Raw genomic sequence first — 18,382 nt, forward strand, 5'->3', positions numbered from 1 at the left:
CCTTCACTGACAGTGAGCCCGATGTGCAGCAGCAGGCAGAGTTCTCCCCACCTGCCTCTCCTCCTCTACCGGAACCATTTACACTTCAGGTCACGGCTCACAAGCACCAGCCTCAGTTTCCCTACTTTGCTCCCCCGTGGGCAGGACTTCACTTCTCTTATCCCATGCCTTGGCCTCAGTGGTACCCTTGGCCGGTTCCTGCTGCCACTCATCCTCATGATTCTTCCACCAGTCCACAAGCATGTTCTGCCCCCTATCTCCAGCTCCACCTTCTTCTAGAGCGCCTGAACCCCCTCCCTGAAGAGGTGGACTATGAACCATACCCTGATTCACCGACTCCTAACTCTCCATCAGCTCCAGACAGAGCCCTCATGCCTCCACCTCCACAGAATATGGATGACTTTAAGCAATTCCAGGAACTTTTCAAGAAGGTGGCACTCAACCTGGACATCCCTTTAGAGGAGGTCCAGGAGACACAACACAGACTCCTCAAAATCCTCTAACCCTCTGTGCCCTCAAAGATTGTGCTCCCCGTAAATGAAGCACTCCTAGAACTAGCTGACACCCTTTGGCACACCCCAGCCTCTATCCCACCAACTTGCAAAAAGGCTGAACGTAAATATTATGTTCCTGTTAAGGACATAGACTTCTTATTTTCCCATCCACAACCAAATTCTCTTGTAGTGGATGCGGTGACACACGGGATGAAACAGCCGCAATACCAGCCCACCCCACAAGACAAGGACCTCAAACACCTTGACCTCTTGGGCCGCAAGATTTATACCTCTTCCACTTTGCAATTCAGAATTGCAAACTATTCTGCCCTACTTGCAAGCTACGACTTTGACAATTACAATAAGCTCTTTGTTTTTACCTCCCATATCCTGGAGGACAGGAGAGCAGACTTTAAGTCAGTCCTTGTTGAGGGCTAATTGGTCTCCAGGATGGCCCTACAAAGCATCTCTGGACATGGCAGACACAGCAGCCCACACTACCGCAACTGCAGTGTTTATGTGCAGATCTTCCTGGATGTCTGCATACGGTATCCCCAAAGACCTGCAAACCAAAGTGGAGGACCTCACCTTTGATAAAGATAAACTTTTTTAAAAAAAAAATGATGAAGTTCTTCACACTATGAAAGACTCTAGAGCAACCCTGCACACCCTGGGCATCTACGTGTCCCTTCCCAGGAGACAATGGTATCAACCTTATCAGAGGCCACACACACAACAATATCACCAGCCCCAGCCCAGACCATACAATATAACCAGGAATCGCACTAGACCTCCTAGACGCAGACAAAACCAGGCACAACCAGCTACCTCCCACCCATCGGGAAACAAAAAACAATTTTGAAGTGTTGGTTGAGGGTCTGCGCGACCACCCCTTGACTCCAATGCCTGTTTGGCCACCGCCTGCAGGTTTTCCACCATGCCTGGCAGCAGATCACACAGGATCGTTGAGTCCTGGAAATAATTCAGTCAGGTTACTCCATCCCTTTTATATCCTACCCTCCTACCCTTCCCTGTCCCTCTTCAGGGACCCCTCTCACGAGCACCTACTTCGCGTAGAAGTGGCTCATCTTCTACATCTCACAGGAATCTGTGCCAAGATAACATCAAGGAAAAGGGTTCTATTTCCACTACTTTCTGACCCAAAAGAAGAGCGGGGGATGGAGACCTATGCTAGATCTACGCTAACTGAACAAATTTATACGTGTACAGAAATTTAAGATGGTCACACTGGGCACAATAATACCTGCGGTGGATCAAGAGGACTGGTTCACAGTCCTCAACCTACAGGATGCCTATTTTCACATATCCATTCATCCAGCACACAGACATTTCCTGCAATTCACACTCAGACACGACCATTTTCAATATAGGGTACTCCATTTCGGACTTTCCACAGCACCGAGAATATTCTCCAAGACCCTAACGAGACATTATGAGCTACCCGTTTCGCCATCTCCCTCTTCCACAGCTTAGGTCTGTAAATAAACTTTCAAAAATCCACCCTGACACCCACACAGTGAATTGAGTTCATCAGAGCTCACCTGGACTCAATTCAAATCAGAGCCTCACTCCCACACAACAGATTCCTCGCTATTACACTTCTCATACGCATGCTATCCTTTCGTCCCAGGTTACAGGCAAGAATTTGCCCACAGGTCCTTGGCCACACGGCAGCCACCACCTTGGTGGTCAAGTACACCAGGCTGCACATGAGATGTCTTCAGGATTGGCTCAACTCCAACTACAAACCCAGCAGACACAGCTTCTGCATGATGCTAAGTCCTCCAGCGAACATATTAGCCTCCCTACAATGGTGGACAAGACCAGAGAACCTCTGCGTGGGCGTTACCTTGCGACTCCACCCTAAATTTCTCTCTAAGGTGATGTCCACCTTCCACCTTAACTTACCTGCATTCTATCCCAAACCTCATAAGACTCCGCACGAAGCAGCTCTACATACCCTTGACATCAGACCGGGCAATCACTTTTTATCTAGACAGAACTAAACCATTTCGTAAATCCCCTCGGCTATTTGTCTACACTACAGAGAGATCGAAGGGTGTGGCTATCTCTAAGCAACGACTTTCCAAGTGGATCTCTGACTGCATTAAATCCTGTTACCGAACTCAGAATGCCCAACCACCCGAGGGCGTCAGAACACATTCTACTAGGGCGATGTCAACATCCGTTGCCTTCCTCCATAACGTACCTATTACTGATATCTGCAAGGTGGCCACATGGACATCCGACCACACATTTACAAACATTATGCTATCACACAGGATACCACGGCAGACACCATAGTAGGCCACGCTGTACTGTTTACTGTCGTCACTGACGCAACTCCGAAGTCTCAGCAGCCATAGTGGGTACTGCTTCACATTCACCTGGAGCGGAGCACCCACAGGGACAGCACTCGAAGAAGAAGAGAAGGTTACTCACCTTGCAGTAACTGAGGTTCTTCGAGATGTGTGTCCCTGTGGGTGCTCCACTCCCCGCCCTCCTCCCCTCTACTTTGGAGTACTATTCTGACATCTCCACGGTAGAGAAGGAACTGAGGGGGGTGTGGGACACACGTGCTCAAGCAAACTCTAATGAGACTGCAAGACAGCAGCTGAGCACATGCGTCCCGACCAGGCACTGCTGGGACGCACTGTCACCTGGAGTGGAGACCCACAAGGACACACATCTCGAAGAACCTCAGTTACTGCAAGGTGAGTAACTGTCTCTTCTACAATATCTAGTAGTGCCTTTTAAAACTATATGTATAAAGTTTGGAATTTTGTAATCTGGAATTTTGTACAGCTGACACGTCAGGTTATTTTATTGTCCTCTTGATGATTTAGCAGGCTTCTGATGTACCGTTTTGTCTAAAAGTGCTCAAACTGCCTGTAAAGGTATTAAATTTATGTTTGTGACACTTTTGGAAATATGTTTGGATGACATATCCAGTAATATATAGATTTTTATAGTTACCACATAAAAAAGTATATAAATTTCACAAGTTTATCTGGTCTAACCTAATGTTTAGTTTACATTTTTGCTAGACTCTTGTGATTGCCATTCATGATCATATGCATTTCTCAAATCATAAGCTCCAGGGAAGAATGCAGAATGTGCAATGAATAATCAATAAATACATAGACTTCTTATGAAATCTTAATAGGACATGTCATCTAGTAGTTGAGGTTTGTAGCAGCTTGTTTTGTATTACCTGCTCAACCATTTTGTTGAGTCCCTGTTTGTTTGTTTGAAGTCACAGTGAAAAACTTTACAGGACTCATAGGAGTTGTTTTGTTTGTAAACTACCAACATTGTATGGAACCAAATTCTGTTTAATTACAAAAATGCTTCAAAAATGGGTTTACATGTATGTTAAAGACAGGACCAGCCTTAGGAAAAATGGCACCCTGGGCGAACTTGTATTTTGGTGTCCCCTGCCCCATCACTCCTGGCCCCCATGGGCTCCCTGGGCTTCCCCCCCCCCCATCACCTCTGTATCCTGCTGCCTCCCCCAGTGTTTAATTTGTATTGAAAGAGATGCCAGAGGCTAGAGCTCAGCCCTGGCACTAATTAAGCACTGGCAGGTCAGCCTGATACTGGCGGGTGCTGGCTGGGCACCCAGCTCTGAAGGCAATGCCACCACCTAAATCAGCGCAGAAGTAAAGGTGGCATGGTATATGGTGTATTGCCACCTTTCTGCGCTGCTGTTGTGGCTCGTGGTGCCTGCTGCTCAACATGTGGCTCAAGGCGGGCTTCATGCTGTCACATGGGGGCTGCATCTTGCCAGAGCCCATGGCCCTCCTGGCTCACCCAGGGTGCCATTTCAGATTTAAGGGGGGCCGGGGAAGGAAAATTTAACCATGATTCCAGGGACTACTTAGGCACCTGAAAACTCTAAGGTTTTTGCAGATAATAACTTAGGAATTAGCTGACAGGAGCACTGTATCTAATTGTTATATAAAGAAAGAAAAAATATATACAAACTCCAATTAAAGCCACTTTTAAAGTTTATATGTAAATTTAGAACAATCAGGAGATAATACAGCAAGATATTCCCAATCCCAAGCCTTGAGGTATCAGTTCTAGAGCTTTAACACAGATATCAGAAACACATTTGATACTTTGTACACTATCTTTATTAGCGAAACATAAAGATAAATAAAATCTGCTTAAAATCTGTGTTACTGCCATTATCTACTCTATTTTAGTCAATTGTTTTTCACTAAAAACATAATTTTAACATATGTGATTAAGGGTTTTTTCCCTCTTTTATTAAGAAAGGGAATTTATTTTTCTAATTATTTTGGCATTTATGTTTACCAATCATAATCTTGTATGTGACTCACTAATATTTGACTCAATCATTGCTTTTGGTATCATAGTTGGAACTGCATTTATTTTCATGCAAATTTTAAGTTATTTTACATCTATAACTAAAAATACAGTCTGAAAATAAGCAGCCTTCATCTGCCCAGTGTCTAAAGTTATGTATTTAGCTAATGTTTTTTAAACTGGCACTGCTAAGGTTAATACAAGCTAAAGTTACATTCTAGAACAGAGGTGGGCAAACTACCGCCCGCGGGCCATATCCGGCCCGCAGGACCATCCTGCCAGCCCCTGAGCTCCTGGCCAGGGAGGCTGACCCCTGGCCCCTCCCGCACTGTTCCCCCTCTCCTGCAGCCACGCCGTCGCATGGGCAGAGGGGCTGCAAGCTCCTGCTGCTCTGAGCAGCATGGTAAGGGGGCAGCAGCGGCATGCGTTGTGGTGGTGGGGGGTTGGGTAGGGAGTCCCAGGGAGCGGTCAGGGGAATGGGGGGGTTGGATATGGCATGGGAGTCCCAGGGGGCCTGTCAGGGGGTGGGGGGGTGGATAGGGGCTGGGGGGCAGTCAGGGGACAGGCAGCAGGGAAGGTTGGATAGGGGGTGGGATGGCGGGGGTGGTTTGGGGGGGGTCCTGGGAGGGGATGGTCAGGGGTCAAGGAGAAGGTAGGGTTGGATGGGTCAGGGGTTCTGAGGGAGGCAGTCAGCGGGGCGGGAAGTGGGAGGGGGCGGATAGGGGGTAGGGGTGCAGACTGTTTGGGGGCACAGCCTTCCCTACTCGGCCCTCTATACAGTTTCGTACCCCGATGTGGCCTTTGGGCCAAAAAGTTTGCCCACTCCTGTTCTAGAAGGATACTATTGTTTGATCGTACCACTTTAAATAATGAATGACAAAGCACAATATGATAATACAAGTAATAATGATAATTATTCCAGCCAGGACAGGTTAGGCATTTTAGAACTCACTACTTAAAGAATTAAATGTAAGCATAAGAGAGAAATAAAATTATGAAATGCACAGACCAGTCAAAAAACTAAAATAATAGCACTTTGAAATAATAAAATTACAGAGAACATATATGCATTGCAGGAAGTACCAGCAAGTAATAACAACAACAAAAGTATGTACTGGGGGGGTGAGTGTGAAAGAGAGAGCGTATGTGAGCTGGGGGAGTGTGTGAGTGACTGCGCACTGCCCCTTTAAGAAAGTGACACTCAGCAGCCTGAAGGAAAGCCGCTCTGTCCCTCTGTCAGTGAGCCCTGTCCTCACACACACACACACACACACACACACACACACACACACCCCTTGCTCTGTGGAAATTGGGTACATGGGCTGGGGGGGCAGCATCCCCCGCCCCCGTACACCAAACAGGAAGCTCCCAGGAGCAGTTGGCCAGGGGCAGCTCCAAGGCAGGGGGCAGAGCCGCGGGGCTGCAGACACCAGCAGGGGGCGGGGCACTCCTGCTTCTGGAGGCGCCCCATTTATAACGGAGCCCTGAGCTTTCGCCCAGTTCGCCTCTATGTAAGGCTGGCCCTGGTTATAGAAACCTCTTATTATTATGTGCCTATATTCAGATTGGTAGTGCTTACCACTGCAGATCCAGTAGTACAAACAGTCCTTATAGGGAGAGGTATGCTTGGTGTCATTGTAGCTGTCTGGTCAAGGGTTATGTGAGCACAGACATGCAGACAATGTTACTTGGTACCTAAGCCCCTCCTCAGAACATCTTCCACAACTAGTGTTCACAGGTCCTGTGAAATAGCCTCTTTGTGGATTTGGAGGCGTTCAGAATCAGAAGAGAAAACTTTCCAGGCTCCTCCCCCAAAATTGGGTTTCCTGCTGTGTCCCTACACAGAGCCATGCAGCTGGAATTTGGCTCTGAGAGATTACATCATTCTAAATAAACATCCATTATTTTCTATTTAAGAAAAGGGAAAGGAAAAAAAGAAGAAGAAAAACCAAAAGATGAAGAAGAGTTGCAAACAATGTCTAAAATCCAGCAGGAAGTAATTCTTGAAAAGGTACCATGGCTGCCACCATTTGACTGCATTTTACTGGATTACATTATGGATGCTTCCAAAACAATCCTACCATTAACTACTACCAAGGAACAGGTTGTGGCACTCGCACAGTGAGTAGTGTACTGTGTCTGAAACAAAATACAAATAAGTAGAGTTGAGTGGGAAACACTTTTTCCACTCCAGGAAAATGTTTGAGAATTTGAAAAGTTTTCCCGTCCCAAACTGGGACAAAAAGTCAAAATGTCAAATACTTTTTTTGTGAACCTGCGATGTGAAAAAAAAATTCAGTTGGGGTCAATCGAAATGTTTAGGGTCCGCGATGTCAAGGTGTTTCTTTTAGATTTTGCTCTTTTTTATTTAAAGCTTTTTTTACTATAATTAGCTTAAATTTATGGATATAATGTTGTATCAAGCCAAAGAAATGGAATTTTTCATTTTGAAAATGTCAAAATGAGGTCCCGCCAGGACCTTACCCCTCTGTAGAGCCCCCACAACCCAAAATGGTGCAGGGGAGCCCCCCCGACCCCACAGTCTGGGGAAACTGGAACCCAGGTGGTGCTTGCCCTCCCCCACCATGTGGCCTAGGTATGTCTACACTTAGGCCTGGTCCACACTAAAAGGTTAGGTTGACCCAACTATGTCTCTCAGGGATGTGAAAAATCCACACCCATGAGCAATGTAGTTAAACCATCCCAACCCCATTGTGTAGACAGCACTAGGTCAATAGAAGAATTCTTCCATCATCTCAGCTGCTGCCTCTTGGGGAGTTGGATTACACAGAAACGCTATAGCAGCACAGCTGCAGCACTGCGGCTGTGATTCTGTAGCCGATTAAGTGTAGATATACCCTCAGGCAGTAAGGACTCTGACCAGACATGGGGAATTTGGGCTGTACCCAGCTGAAGGCTGGAGAGAAGACTTTTGTGTTTAGTTTTGAACTTTAAGTTAAGAAATCTGACCCTAAAGATGGCTGTTGTGAATGGACTGGAAAAACCCTGTGTAGAGTTTTTTGGGTGATCCATAAAAGGAAATTGAGATGAAGGGTTGCATGCAGGGCTGCCCTGAGACCCCCAGAGGGTGCTGTGAGGTAGCCGCTCATCTACACTGACATTTGCCACCATCACATAGTCCACTCTGCTTGTGTGTTAGACCCCTTCCCTCAACCTGTGTGTGTCTTAGGCCAGGTCTACTCTACAGACCTATATCAGTATAACTACATCGCTTAAGGGTGTGAAAAATCCACACTCCTGAGTGACGTAGCTATACAACCTAATCCCCGGTGTAGACAGTGCTATGGTGACGGGAGAGCTTCATAGCTATTGCCTCTTGGGTACGTGAATTAATTACACTGACGGAAGAAGCTTTCCCATCAGCATAGTAGAGCTGTAAGTGAAGATAAGTCCTTATTTATTTATATTGTAAACCTTTTGGGGACGAGACTGTCTGCTACTCTGTGTGTTTACATAGCTTAGCACAGTGGGGCCCTATTCTTGATCGGTCCTTGGGCACTGCCATAATAAACATGATGATGTTTGAAGATACTATTATTATTAATACCAGTACATCACATTGCATTGCATGTTACAGGATATCAATATCAACGTGTGGCTCAATAGTTATATTGATTGCAGTGTTGTGTTTGACTGATATTAACAAGTCCAGGCTGTAATCACAGCCACACTAGGTTGAATCCTCACCTCTGAACAGTCTGCTTGCTTTTGTCTTCTTCCCAGCTTACCCTTTAGTATTTTACCAGGTCCATGGCTGGTTTCTGAGGCTAGCTATCTTGGTACCAGACCCTCCTTAGTCTTGCAAGTGACCCCTCCCTTTTAATGTTGTGATATACAGTGGTCTGAGAAATGATTCTCCAGATGCTTGCAAAGTTTGACAAGACACGTATTCATCTCTGTTTATTCAGCTATGTATAAACCAGGCTCCAGCCTGAGCCCAAACATCTACACTGCAATTTTAGAGCCCTATAGCCCAAGCCCTGCAAGTCAGAGTCAGCTGACTTGGGTGTTTAATTTCAATGTAGATATATCCTATGTATGATTCTTCCTGATTGCAGTGCTCAGGGATGTCTCTGGAGGGGCAACAGACAATTGAAGACCTCCCCTTTGAGGGTCGTGCTTGTTTTAGTCTAAAACACATGAGGCTTTGTATACTCTGAATGATGCAAGAGTGGTTCTGAAGCCCATGGGCCTCTGTACTCCAGTGATGAAGAGGACAAACTATCGTCCTCAATGCCAGCCTAGACAGCAGTATTACCCCTTCCATCAGGTTGACAAATCCAAGAGGAGCAAAGGTTGCAGAGGAGAAAGCTGATGGCTTCTCCTTCCTTGGTCTCTTCATCTACACATCCCCAGGCCTCAGAGCAGCCAATTTGACACATATGTCAAGGACAGCATATTACTCGACCTGGTTCTCACTTGCTCTTTCTCTCCTTTCTGGGAAAGGTTATCCCATTTCTCACATGCCTAGGAGTCCATCACCTCAGACAAATGGGTGCTAAGCATGGTGAAATTGGGATATACCCTGCATTGCCTTTCTGTCCTTTCCTCCCATGCCCGTACCTGGTCCCTCTTCTGGGAACCCTCTCCCAAGTCTGTACTAAGACAACAAGTGCAAACCCTATGGTCTTTGAGAGCCATAGAGGAGGAGCCTCTGTCTCACAGAGCCATCTGCATCAGGGCAGTGGGGATTATTCTTATTATATTCTAATACCCAAAGCCAAAGGGGATCTCAGACCCATCCTAGACTTTTGGAAGCTGACCAAATACATCAAGAAGATAATATTCTGGATGGTGTCCCTAGCTATGATTATCACCCCCTTAGATCCAGTTTTCCAGTAAATGGATATAAGACTCTCTTAATGGATGGAGGAGGGAGACTGAGGTTCCAAAGAGTTGACTTACATGGCTAACGTTATTGTAAAAGTATCTCCTTTTATGCTCTTGTTCCATTGTTTTGGGACAAGGTGGGGCTGTGCTGAGCTAACAGCAATGCTGTCCTTAACTTACAGGATGCCTAATTCCATGTGGTGATCCATCCTGGCCACAGGAAATTTCTGAGGTTCATGGTAGGAAATTATCAATTCACCATCCTACCATTCAAACCCTCATTGTCACAGAGGGTTTTAACAAGTCCATGGCAGTAGTGGTGGCCTGCCTCCATGAAAGAGACATCCACATGTATCCTTACTTGCCTCAGCCATGGGTTGGGAAGCACATCTGGGTGACCTACAGGCTCTGGACTGCCCACGAGGCCAGCTTACACATAAACATACTCGATATGTGCATAATATTCTCTTTGTGTTAATGGTTCTTGCCTCACATTCAGGGCAAGACTATCCAGATACTCAGCGACAACAGGACAGTGATGTTTTATGTGAACAAGTAGGGGGCGCCAGGTCAGGCATCCTTTGTCAGTAGGCTGTCACATTGTGAAATTGGTTCATTCGGAGCTTGGTCACTCTCCGGGCATCTCATCTGAGCAGATGCTTCAACCACAAATGGTATCTCAACACAAACATTTTAGCTCGGATGTTCTGCATAGGAGGCTTCCCATTAGTGTATCTGTTCACCACTTGGCAGTACAGGAAGTGTCCCTGATTCAGTTCCAGGGCAGGTCACAGTTCCAGATCAATATCAGGCATTTTCCAAGGGACATGGACCTGCTCTATGCATACCACCAGTACCCTTGATTCCCAGGGTCTTTATCAAGCTCAAGCAAGATCATGGCAGAATGATCCTTATAGCTCCAACCTGTGCAATCGAGACAGATTTGGTAATCAGACCTCCACAAATTGCCGCCTCAAAAACTTTTGCTGTTACTGATAACAGAAGACCTCATCTAGTGCTGCACCTCACAGCACGGTTCAATGGTTAAATGCAAAAGGGATCCAGAATGTTCTCTTTAATAGTAGAAAACCTTCCCACAAAAGCTACTTACCAGACCAGTTGGAAGCATTTCGCCATCTGAACAGCCCCCCACAATGTGTTCCCAGCTCAAACTAAAATTCAAACAATTCTGGACTACTTTTTGCACCTTAAGGAGTCCATCCCATAGCTCCATTAGAGTGCATCTGCAATCTCAGCATTTCACCCTTGCATAAAGGGTAAGACTGTTTTCACTCATCCTGTGACGACCAGATTCTTGGAAGGTCGAGATAAATTGTTTCCACCTATCAGAGTCCCAAAACTTTCTTGGGATTTGAATCTGGTGTGTTCACTTTTGACCCTCCTTTTGAGCTTTTAGCATTGTGCTTGCTTCTACACCAATCAGCGAAAGTAGCCTTCTTAGTGACCGTCACCTTCGGAAGGAGGAGGAGAGGACAGAATGCATTGGTCACTGATCTGCCATACAGTTTTCTACAAGGACAAGGTTCAGCTTAGACCACACCCTAAGTTTCTCTTAAAGATGGTATCTGATTTTCGCTTGAATCAGTCTATCTTCCTGCCAGTTTTCTTCCCAAAGCCACCTATTCACAAGGATGAGAGAGGGCTCCCCACCTTCAGTTTTCACTGAGTATTTTCAAAGCCCTTTCAAATTTCTTCACAGCTCTTTGTTTCTTATGCAGAGCATATGAGAGGACAACCAATCACAACTCAGAGACTCTTGAAAGATAACACATTGTTATGCAGCTGGTGATCTGCTGCCAAAGGGATAATGCCTCCTGACAAACTCACAGCACACTTGACTAGAGCATGTTCAATCTCAGCAGTATTTGTGGCACATGGCCCCATTATGGACACCTGCAGGACAGCAGCGTGGTCTTCCATTCATACATTCACCAGACGTTATGGACTGTCTGCTATATCAAAGAAAGATGCAAATGGAGACAAAGCAGTCCTACCAATGAGGCTCTGAGCCCCATCGCCTGGGATGACAGCTTGGAAGTCACCTACAGTGTAATGGACACAGAACAAGAAGAAAAAATAGTTACTCACCTTCTTGTAAATGAATTTCTTTGAGATGTGTTGCACATGGCCATTATGTGACCCACCCTCCTTTCCCAACACATCAGAGTCTCCCATCAGCTTCCAGTGGGGCAGCTCCACTCCTTATACCCTCTCTTTGGAGCATGAGGAGCTCACCGAGGGGTGCCCCCCTCCCGTATGTGTACTGCTAGGGAAGACTTTCTGGCACTAGTGCACCAGATGCACTCACATCTACTGTGCAATGGACATATACAACACATCTCAAAGAACATCAGTTTCGCGAAGATGAGTAACTGGTTTTCTCATCCTTGTCCTCACTTTTTCCCTTTGAAAAGCTGGTGCAAGAAATTTCCAGATCTTGTGTTCACAGAAGGTACCTGCTCATAAACACCCTCCAGCCACTGTCTGGCACTTAGCAAAACTTTGGTTGCATGGAGTCACTTTAAAGCAAGATGCATCATTATGATATCAGAGTAATCTTTCTGTGGCTATGATAGAGAGAATTCCATTCTGAACTTTTATTCTCGGGTGCCTGTAAGTTTAGAAAAATACCTTCTGCCTGAAATTTCTCATGATTGGTTTCATACCAGAAATGAATGGTTGTGGAAAATTTTATTAAAATCTGTTCAGTTATTTTTGAAATAACTGGATATGAAGGAGGCAAAGGTAAGAGAAGGGAAGTGTTTTTCTGTTGTTAATATAACTTATTGTTTTAATTTTGTGCTTGGAAACTCAAAAAAAGATTCAATTTTCTCCATTCGAAAATTTCTCTGTTTCTATGTGTAAAATGTTTTAGTCCACAGCTTATTGTATTTTTGTTTATATCACATTTGAATAGGCATGAGCAACCAATGAAATTGCAGATTTTTTTAGCAGATTTCTCCTATGTACCCTCTGTGCATGGAAGAAGTATTCCATAAAAAATTATAAAGCCACTATCTTATCCTATCCGCTACCTTTAAATTCTTCCTTAAAACTCACCTCTGCTGTGTCTTCAATGTACCATTGAAGTTAATAGGACTTAAGGACATGCCTAAAGTAAAACGTGTACCTAAGTGCTTTGATGAACAGGGGTGGACTTGCTGAATCAGGGCTTAATGCTTTGGTATGTGCAGTTGTCTGATAGTAGTGCACTATCACAGTAATTGCATAGGCATTTTTGACCTTGGGTTTCCTTGGTTTGGCCATTCATTTTTATACATAAATTATAAAATACAAATCAATACAATTACAAATGTTTGCCTTGGTTCAAGAAAGCAAATAAACACATGCATAACTTTAAATTTAATTGGATTGCTTTCATAAATCAATGGTCTTTAGCTGTGACCTTATTTTTCTCATTTCATATTCTAATGCCTTTGATATTGGTTACTTAAAACAAATGGTAGGGCTGAGAATTATAGTAAATAGCGCAAATGATTCTACTAACTTCAAAGATGAATCCTAGCTTCTGAATTACTTTATCATTAATTTTATGTCATTTTTGCTGGTTCTCTCTTGATAATTGGCATTATGTTGCTCACCTCCAATGATCTGCATATCATTTTAATTTATTTAATGGTGACTTCTAGTACCAGAAACTGAACAATAAAACTAAAGCATAGATAACAAAAGTAATACACTTTTATATGTCATACAGGTATTGTTTGTATTTACGCAGCTTTGTCATTATACCATTCAGCATGATAAGTATGATAGAAATGACAGATTTAATTGATTTTGGTGTACCTTAAAACAGGTTTGTTGCAGATAAGATGGGTGGCCCAATTGAAAGAGACAAATTACATGAATTCAGCTGGGAACTTCATATAAGTGAAATTGAATTTGAACTGAAATGCAATGTTGTACCTATTGGGAAAATCAAGAAAGGGACTTTCTACCACAGGGCTTTGCTTTTCAAGGTATATTAGCATTTACTTTACCACTTAACTGATCTAAAAATACTGATGGAATTATAATTCTTTATTTTTGTTAAAGGGATAGCACAAACTACAGTATATTAGAACCTTGTTGAGTTATATTGATGTTTATTTGTGTATATATTTAAGTCATTTTTCATTTGGCAAATATTTGATTTCCTTTTGAATGAAAGCCATTATAGCTTCTTTCTGTAAACATCCTTGTTATTATAAGCATCGTTGAACTTGTCTTAAGTGATGTCAGCAGAATCCTTGATATAAGGCAAAAAGCCAAAATGTTTGATTGTGAGTCAAAATACGTTCCCTTTTCTGTAAACTGTAAAGCACTAAATTATGCAGTGCTCATTATTTTTCATGCTGCAAATGTAAAATTGTTGCAACAATAGCTTCTAAATGGTGCTCATGTGTAATACATTATGATAGGACATAGGGTCTTTCCTTACACCAGAGGTGGGCAAACTATGGCCCGCGGGCCACATCCGGCCCGCGAGACCATCCTGCCTGACCCCTGAGCTCCGGGCCGGGGAGGCTCGCCCCCGGCCCCTCCCCCGCTGTTCCCCCTCCCTTGCAGCTACGCCGCCGCGCAGGCAGTGTGGCTTGCACCCGCCCACCTCCCAGGCTTTCCAATAAGCCTGTCCTGCCGCCAGCATGAAGGAGGCGGGGTTGGATAAGGGGCAAGAGGTCTCGGGGGGCAGTCAGGGGACAGGGAAAGGTTGGATGGGGCAGAGATTTGGGGGGGGCAGTCAGGAGACAGGGAGCAGGGGGGGTTGGATGGGGTTGGAGTCCTGGGGGGGCGGTTAAGGATGGAGGTCCCAGGAGGGGGCGGTCAGGTGACAAGGAGTGGGGGGGTGGATGGGTTTGGGGTTTTGAGGGAGGCAGTCAGGGGGTGGGAAGTGGGAGGGGGTGCATAGGGGGCGGGGGCCAGGCTGTTTGTGGAGGCACAGCCTTCCCTATCCGGCCCGCCATACCGTTTCGCATCCCCGACATGGTCCTCGGGCTGAAAAGTTTGCCCAGCCCACCTTATACAGTCACAGAACACTTTACAATGTCATGTGCTGTTGGGCAAATACTCATTTTTCCATTATGAGCTAAGTGAGTGTGCACATAAATATTTCCTACATTAACTGTAATAAAATATCTAATTGAGCAGATAAATTGTCCTGTGGAAAGTACTCTGTCATTAAATAGCAGTATCATTTATATTTAATAATTGATGTTGTATCTTACAGTGTAGAAAAGTTTAGGCTCAAATTCTGATAGCAGTGAATAGCTCGTGAGTTGCACAGTTCCTTGGGGGAACAATGGGCTGGAGTAGCCTCAACATCCCCTGCCATTGGCTCCTTCTGTTATTACGACCACCCTCCCACTGAGGGAATGGCTCGTGGAATCAAACAGCCCCCCTAACAAACCTCCACCACCTAGCCACATAATGGGTATGTCTACACTGCAACTGGGAGCGTGCCTCCCAGTCCAGGAGACAGATATGCACTAGCTTGAAGCGAGCTGGTGTGCTGAAAATAGCACTGTAGACATTGCGGAAGAGGTAGTGGCACGGACTAGCCACCCAAGTACAAGCCCATCTGACCCCCTGGGTCCGAACTTGGGTGGCTAACCTGTGCTGCGACCTATTCTACAACGTCCACACTGCTATTTTTTAGCATGCTAGCTCAAGCACAGCTAGTGTGCATCTGTTTACCGAAGCTAGGAGCACACTCCTAGCTGCAGTGTAGATATATCCACAGAATTGGGCTCTGTGGCATTCAGGATATACACCACCTGTGTGTGCCCCCCAAATTTTACTCCTTCCTGCATAGTTAGAAATGGGAACTTTATCCTATTGCAAAAAGGAATTTCCCGGCTTTTCAGTGGATCCTACAACGTGTGCTTTGGGACCTGAAATACTTGATAGTTTGGACTTCAAAAATTACCCAAAGTAGGTTTTTCATACATAATAATGTGATTTTAAAGGGTTCTACATTTTATTTTTTAATTTTTCTTTTCCCTGTGCAGTCTGTATGTGCATTTATGGTCCCAAGAGAGCCTGGCTTTACTTAATGAGGGATATGAAAAATAGTCCCAGTACAATTTTTTAAATACTTTGAAACTAGTTCTCAACCTCTTCCACACGGGACTCCCTCTCCCATATAACCAGGACCTCTCTTATTCAACAATATGGGAAGGATAAGGTGCCCCCGGGTTGAGAACACCTCTAAATGAGTACTTTTGTTTATATTTTGGCTCTTTTAAAAATATGTAGCCTAAACAAACTAAATAATGGCGTGTTGTAAAGACTGTACTAGCACTTGTTTGATGGGATAATTCATGAGCAACCTGCCGGGTATACTACATTATATGTGCGTCCCACAGTAGAGCAGCTTCTGCCTCCCTTCTGCTGCACCACATACATATGTGGCAGGCCACAAGATCAGAGCAACAGCTGGCTAGCGAGGGTGCAGAAAGGAGAAAGAGAGTCTCCTCGGGTAGCATTGGGCTCCCTGGTCCTTTCTCTCTTTCTCCACTTCCCTCCAAGTTGCAGAGCAAGTGTCCCAGGAAGGGAACCCAGAAGCAATATTTTTGAGGAGGAAAATGGAGGAATGAGGTAGAATAGACTAAAGCAGGCTGAGCTGCTGTGTTTTTCACAGGATTGAGGGAGGAGGAAGTGGAGCAGACAATGAGTTGCTGGTCTCTTCACAGGCTGGTAGGCTCTAATCCGTCTTCCTCCCTGCTCCATATGGAAAATGATGTGGCGCAGCCTCCCTCTTCCTCTCCTGCAAAAACTAAGGCTCTGGGGTAGCCAGGCTCCCTCTCTGTGCTCGTTGGAGGAAAGGGTCAGAGAGGAGCAGGGGCCCAGAGCAGCTTTACTGCCGACCCAGGTTCAAGACGCGCAGGTCATGAGAATCCCACTGCCATCTGGAACAAATTACAAAACTGATTTATTTCATTCACACAACGAGGAAACATCCTTTGGAAGAATTTTTATACTTAAAAAAATTATAATTAGGCTTGGCAGAATTCAATTTTTATTTATAATTTCGACAAATAATATGAATGTTAATTTTGAATACTTTTTTTCAATTTTTATCAGTTTAAATATTCAGAGCTGTATGAATTTTGGATGGGGGGTTGTCCGATAATAATTACTTAAAGTAGACATTCTTAACATTAACTTGTGGTATGAAGCACGGGGGAGGAGGAGGACTGCTCCCAATGGCCTACCTAAATGGCAGCCCTACTCCTGCTCCACTTATGCTGGCATAACAATGTGTTTTATACCCATTAAGGTGCGACTCTGATAAGTTCTCAAGCAGCATTTTTCTTTCTTTTCCTATCCACATATTTAGATTATTATCAGTGGAAATACTTTTTCATTCGTTTGTGTGTGTGTGTGTGGTGATATTGATGTTTGCCGACAATTACCAATGAAAATTTAATCCTCCAAGCCTAATTACAATATGTCATTATAGTGTAATGTGCAACAAAACTCAGGTGTTCCACATTTCAGTCATCTGTCACACATTGCAATGGTTTGTATCATACACTGGCCAGTCTGAATGTTGAGAGATAAGCTTATGAATGATGTTGCAATCACAAACCCATGCCGGTTAAACCTTTGTATCAAACATCATCATATGTTCCATGTTGTATACATATGCAGAGCAAACATATATATCTTTATTTGTATTGGTAAATTATCTTAGGCTGCTGTAATTCAAAAACAACTCCTCCAATATTTTCTAAATTTGTTGAAAAGACTCTGTCTTGGGACCACATGTGCCCTGTTCAGTTTGATGCCTGGAGGAGTGACTTATATAACACAAAATGAGTTAGTTCTTGAAAAGACTTATAATAACTGTATATCACTGCTCCTCCACTAGAATATGGTGGAAATCACATTTTAAAAACGCAATTTCCCTCCAGGACCTACAGTGAAAACTTACTGTTTGCAGAACCCTGCAGGGAATCCAGAAAAATCTCCATTACCAAATCTCCTTTAGGAAGGCTCTGCACCTTTCAGCTGTTCTCTTGTTTAAGCATTTCCGTGGCCCAATGGTGCATTTCACAAACTAAATGTATTGTGATACCTTTCAGAAACTAGTAATGACTTTCATTAACTCCTTTTTGTTTTCTTTCATAGGTTATAGCAGACAGAATTGGCATTGGCTGTAGTTTAGTTCGTGGAGAATACGGCAGAGCTTGGAATGAAGTTAAATTAGTTGACGATTCTCCTCAAGGAATAACTGGGCTTCTGCTTCCTCCTCAAGTGTATATTTTAGATCTAATGTACCAGCCAGGCTGCTTAATGAAGCAAGGAAGTGCAGAGGCAGACCATTACCAACATATTTAATTCTAATGTCAGATCTCTTTCAAAAAGAAAATATTTTTAAAGAGATTTCATTAATAAATTTGTATGAAACATAAAGATTTGTGGGCCACACTTCCAAACTTTGATGCTGAAATTAAAGCACCTATTCCTACATTAAGTTGTCTAAAGAGGCACTTCGGTTTCTAAATATCCATTTTAGGTGTCTACTCTAAATCCTTGTTTGTGATCCAGAATGTGAATTTAAGCATCTCATTTTAGGTATCCGAATTTGACATCTTAGACATTTTATTTATTTTATTTGATGCTTTATTATAGAATAAAAAGTAGAAATCCAGACT

At 44.1% G+C, this 18,382-nt stretch overlaps 1 protein-coding gene across 3 annotated transcripts in view; it reads left to right on the forward strand.

The window, feature by feature from the left end:
- Positions 1-18,140, forward strand: part of ARMC3 (armadillo repeat containing 3) — a 111,995-nt gene extending 93,855 nt beyond the window's left edge. For 2 of the 3 annotated variants that reach the window (XM_084618244.1, XM_084618245.1), the window contains exons 18-20: positions 6,768-6,971; positions 13,540-13,702; positions 17,856-18,140. In XM_084618244.1, the coding sequence (XP_084474370.1) occupies positions 6,768-6,971; positions 13,540-13,702; positions 17,856-18,065 (577 nt within the window). In that variant the 3' untranslated portion in view covers positions 18,066-18,140. The remainder of the gene's footprint in view (positions 1-6,767; positions 6,972-13,539; positions 13,703-17,855) is intronic. The other variant, XM_084618246.1, reaches the window with a different exon arrangement.
- Positions 18,141-18,382: the final 242 nt, after the last annotated feature.

This window comes from Lepidochelys olivacea (genome assembly GCF_965140295.1).
Source record: "Lepidochelys olivacea isolate rLepOli2 genome assembly, chromosome: 2".
Lineage (NCBI taxonomy): Eukaryota > Metazoa > Chordata > Testudines > Cheloniidae > Lepidochelys > Lepidochelys olivacea.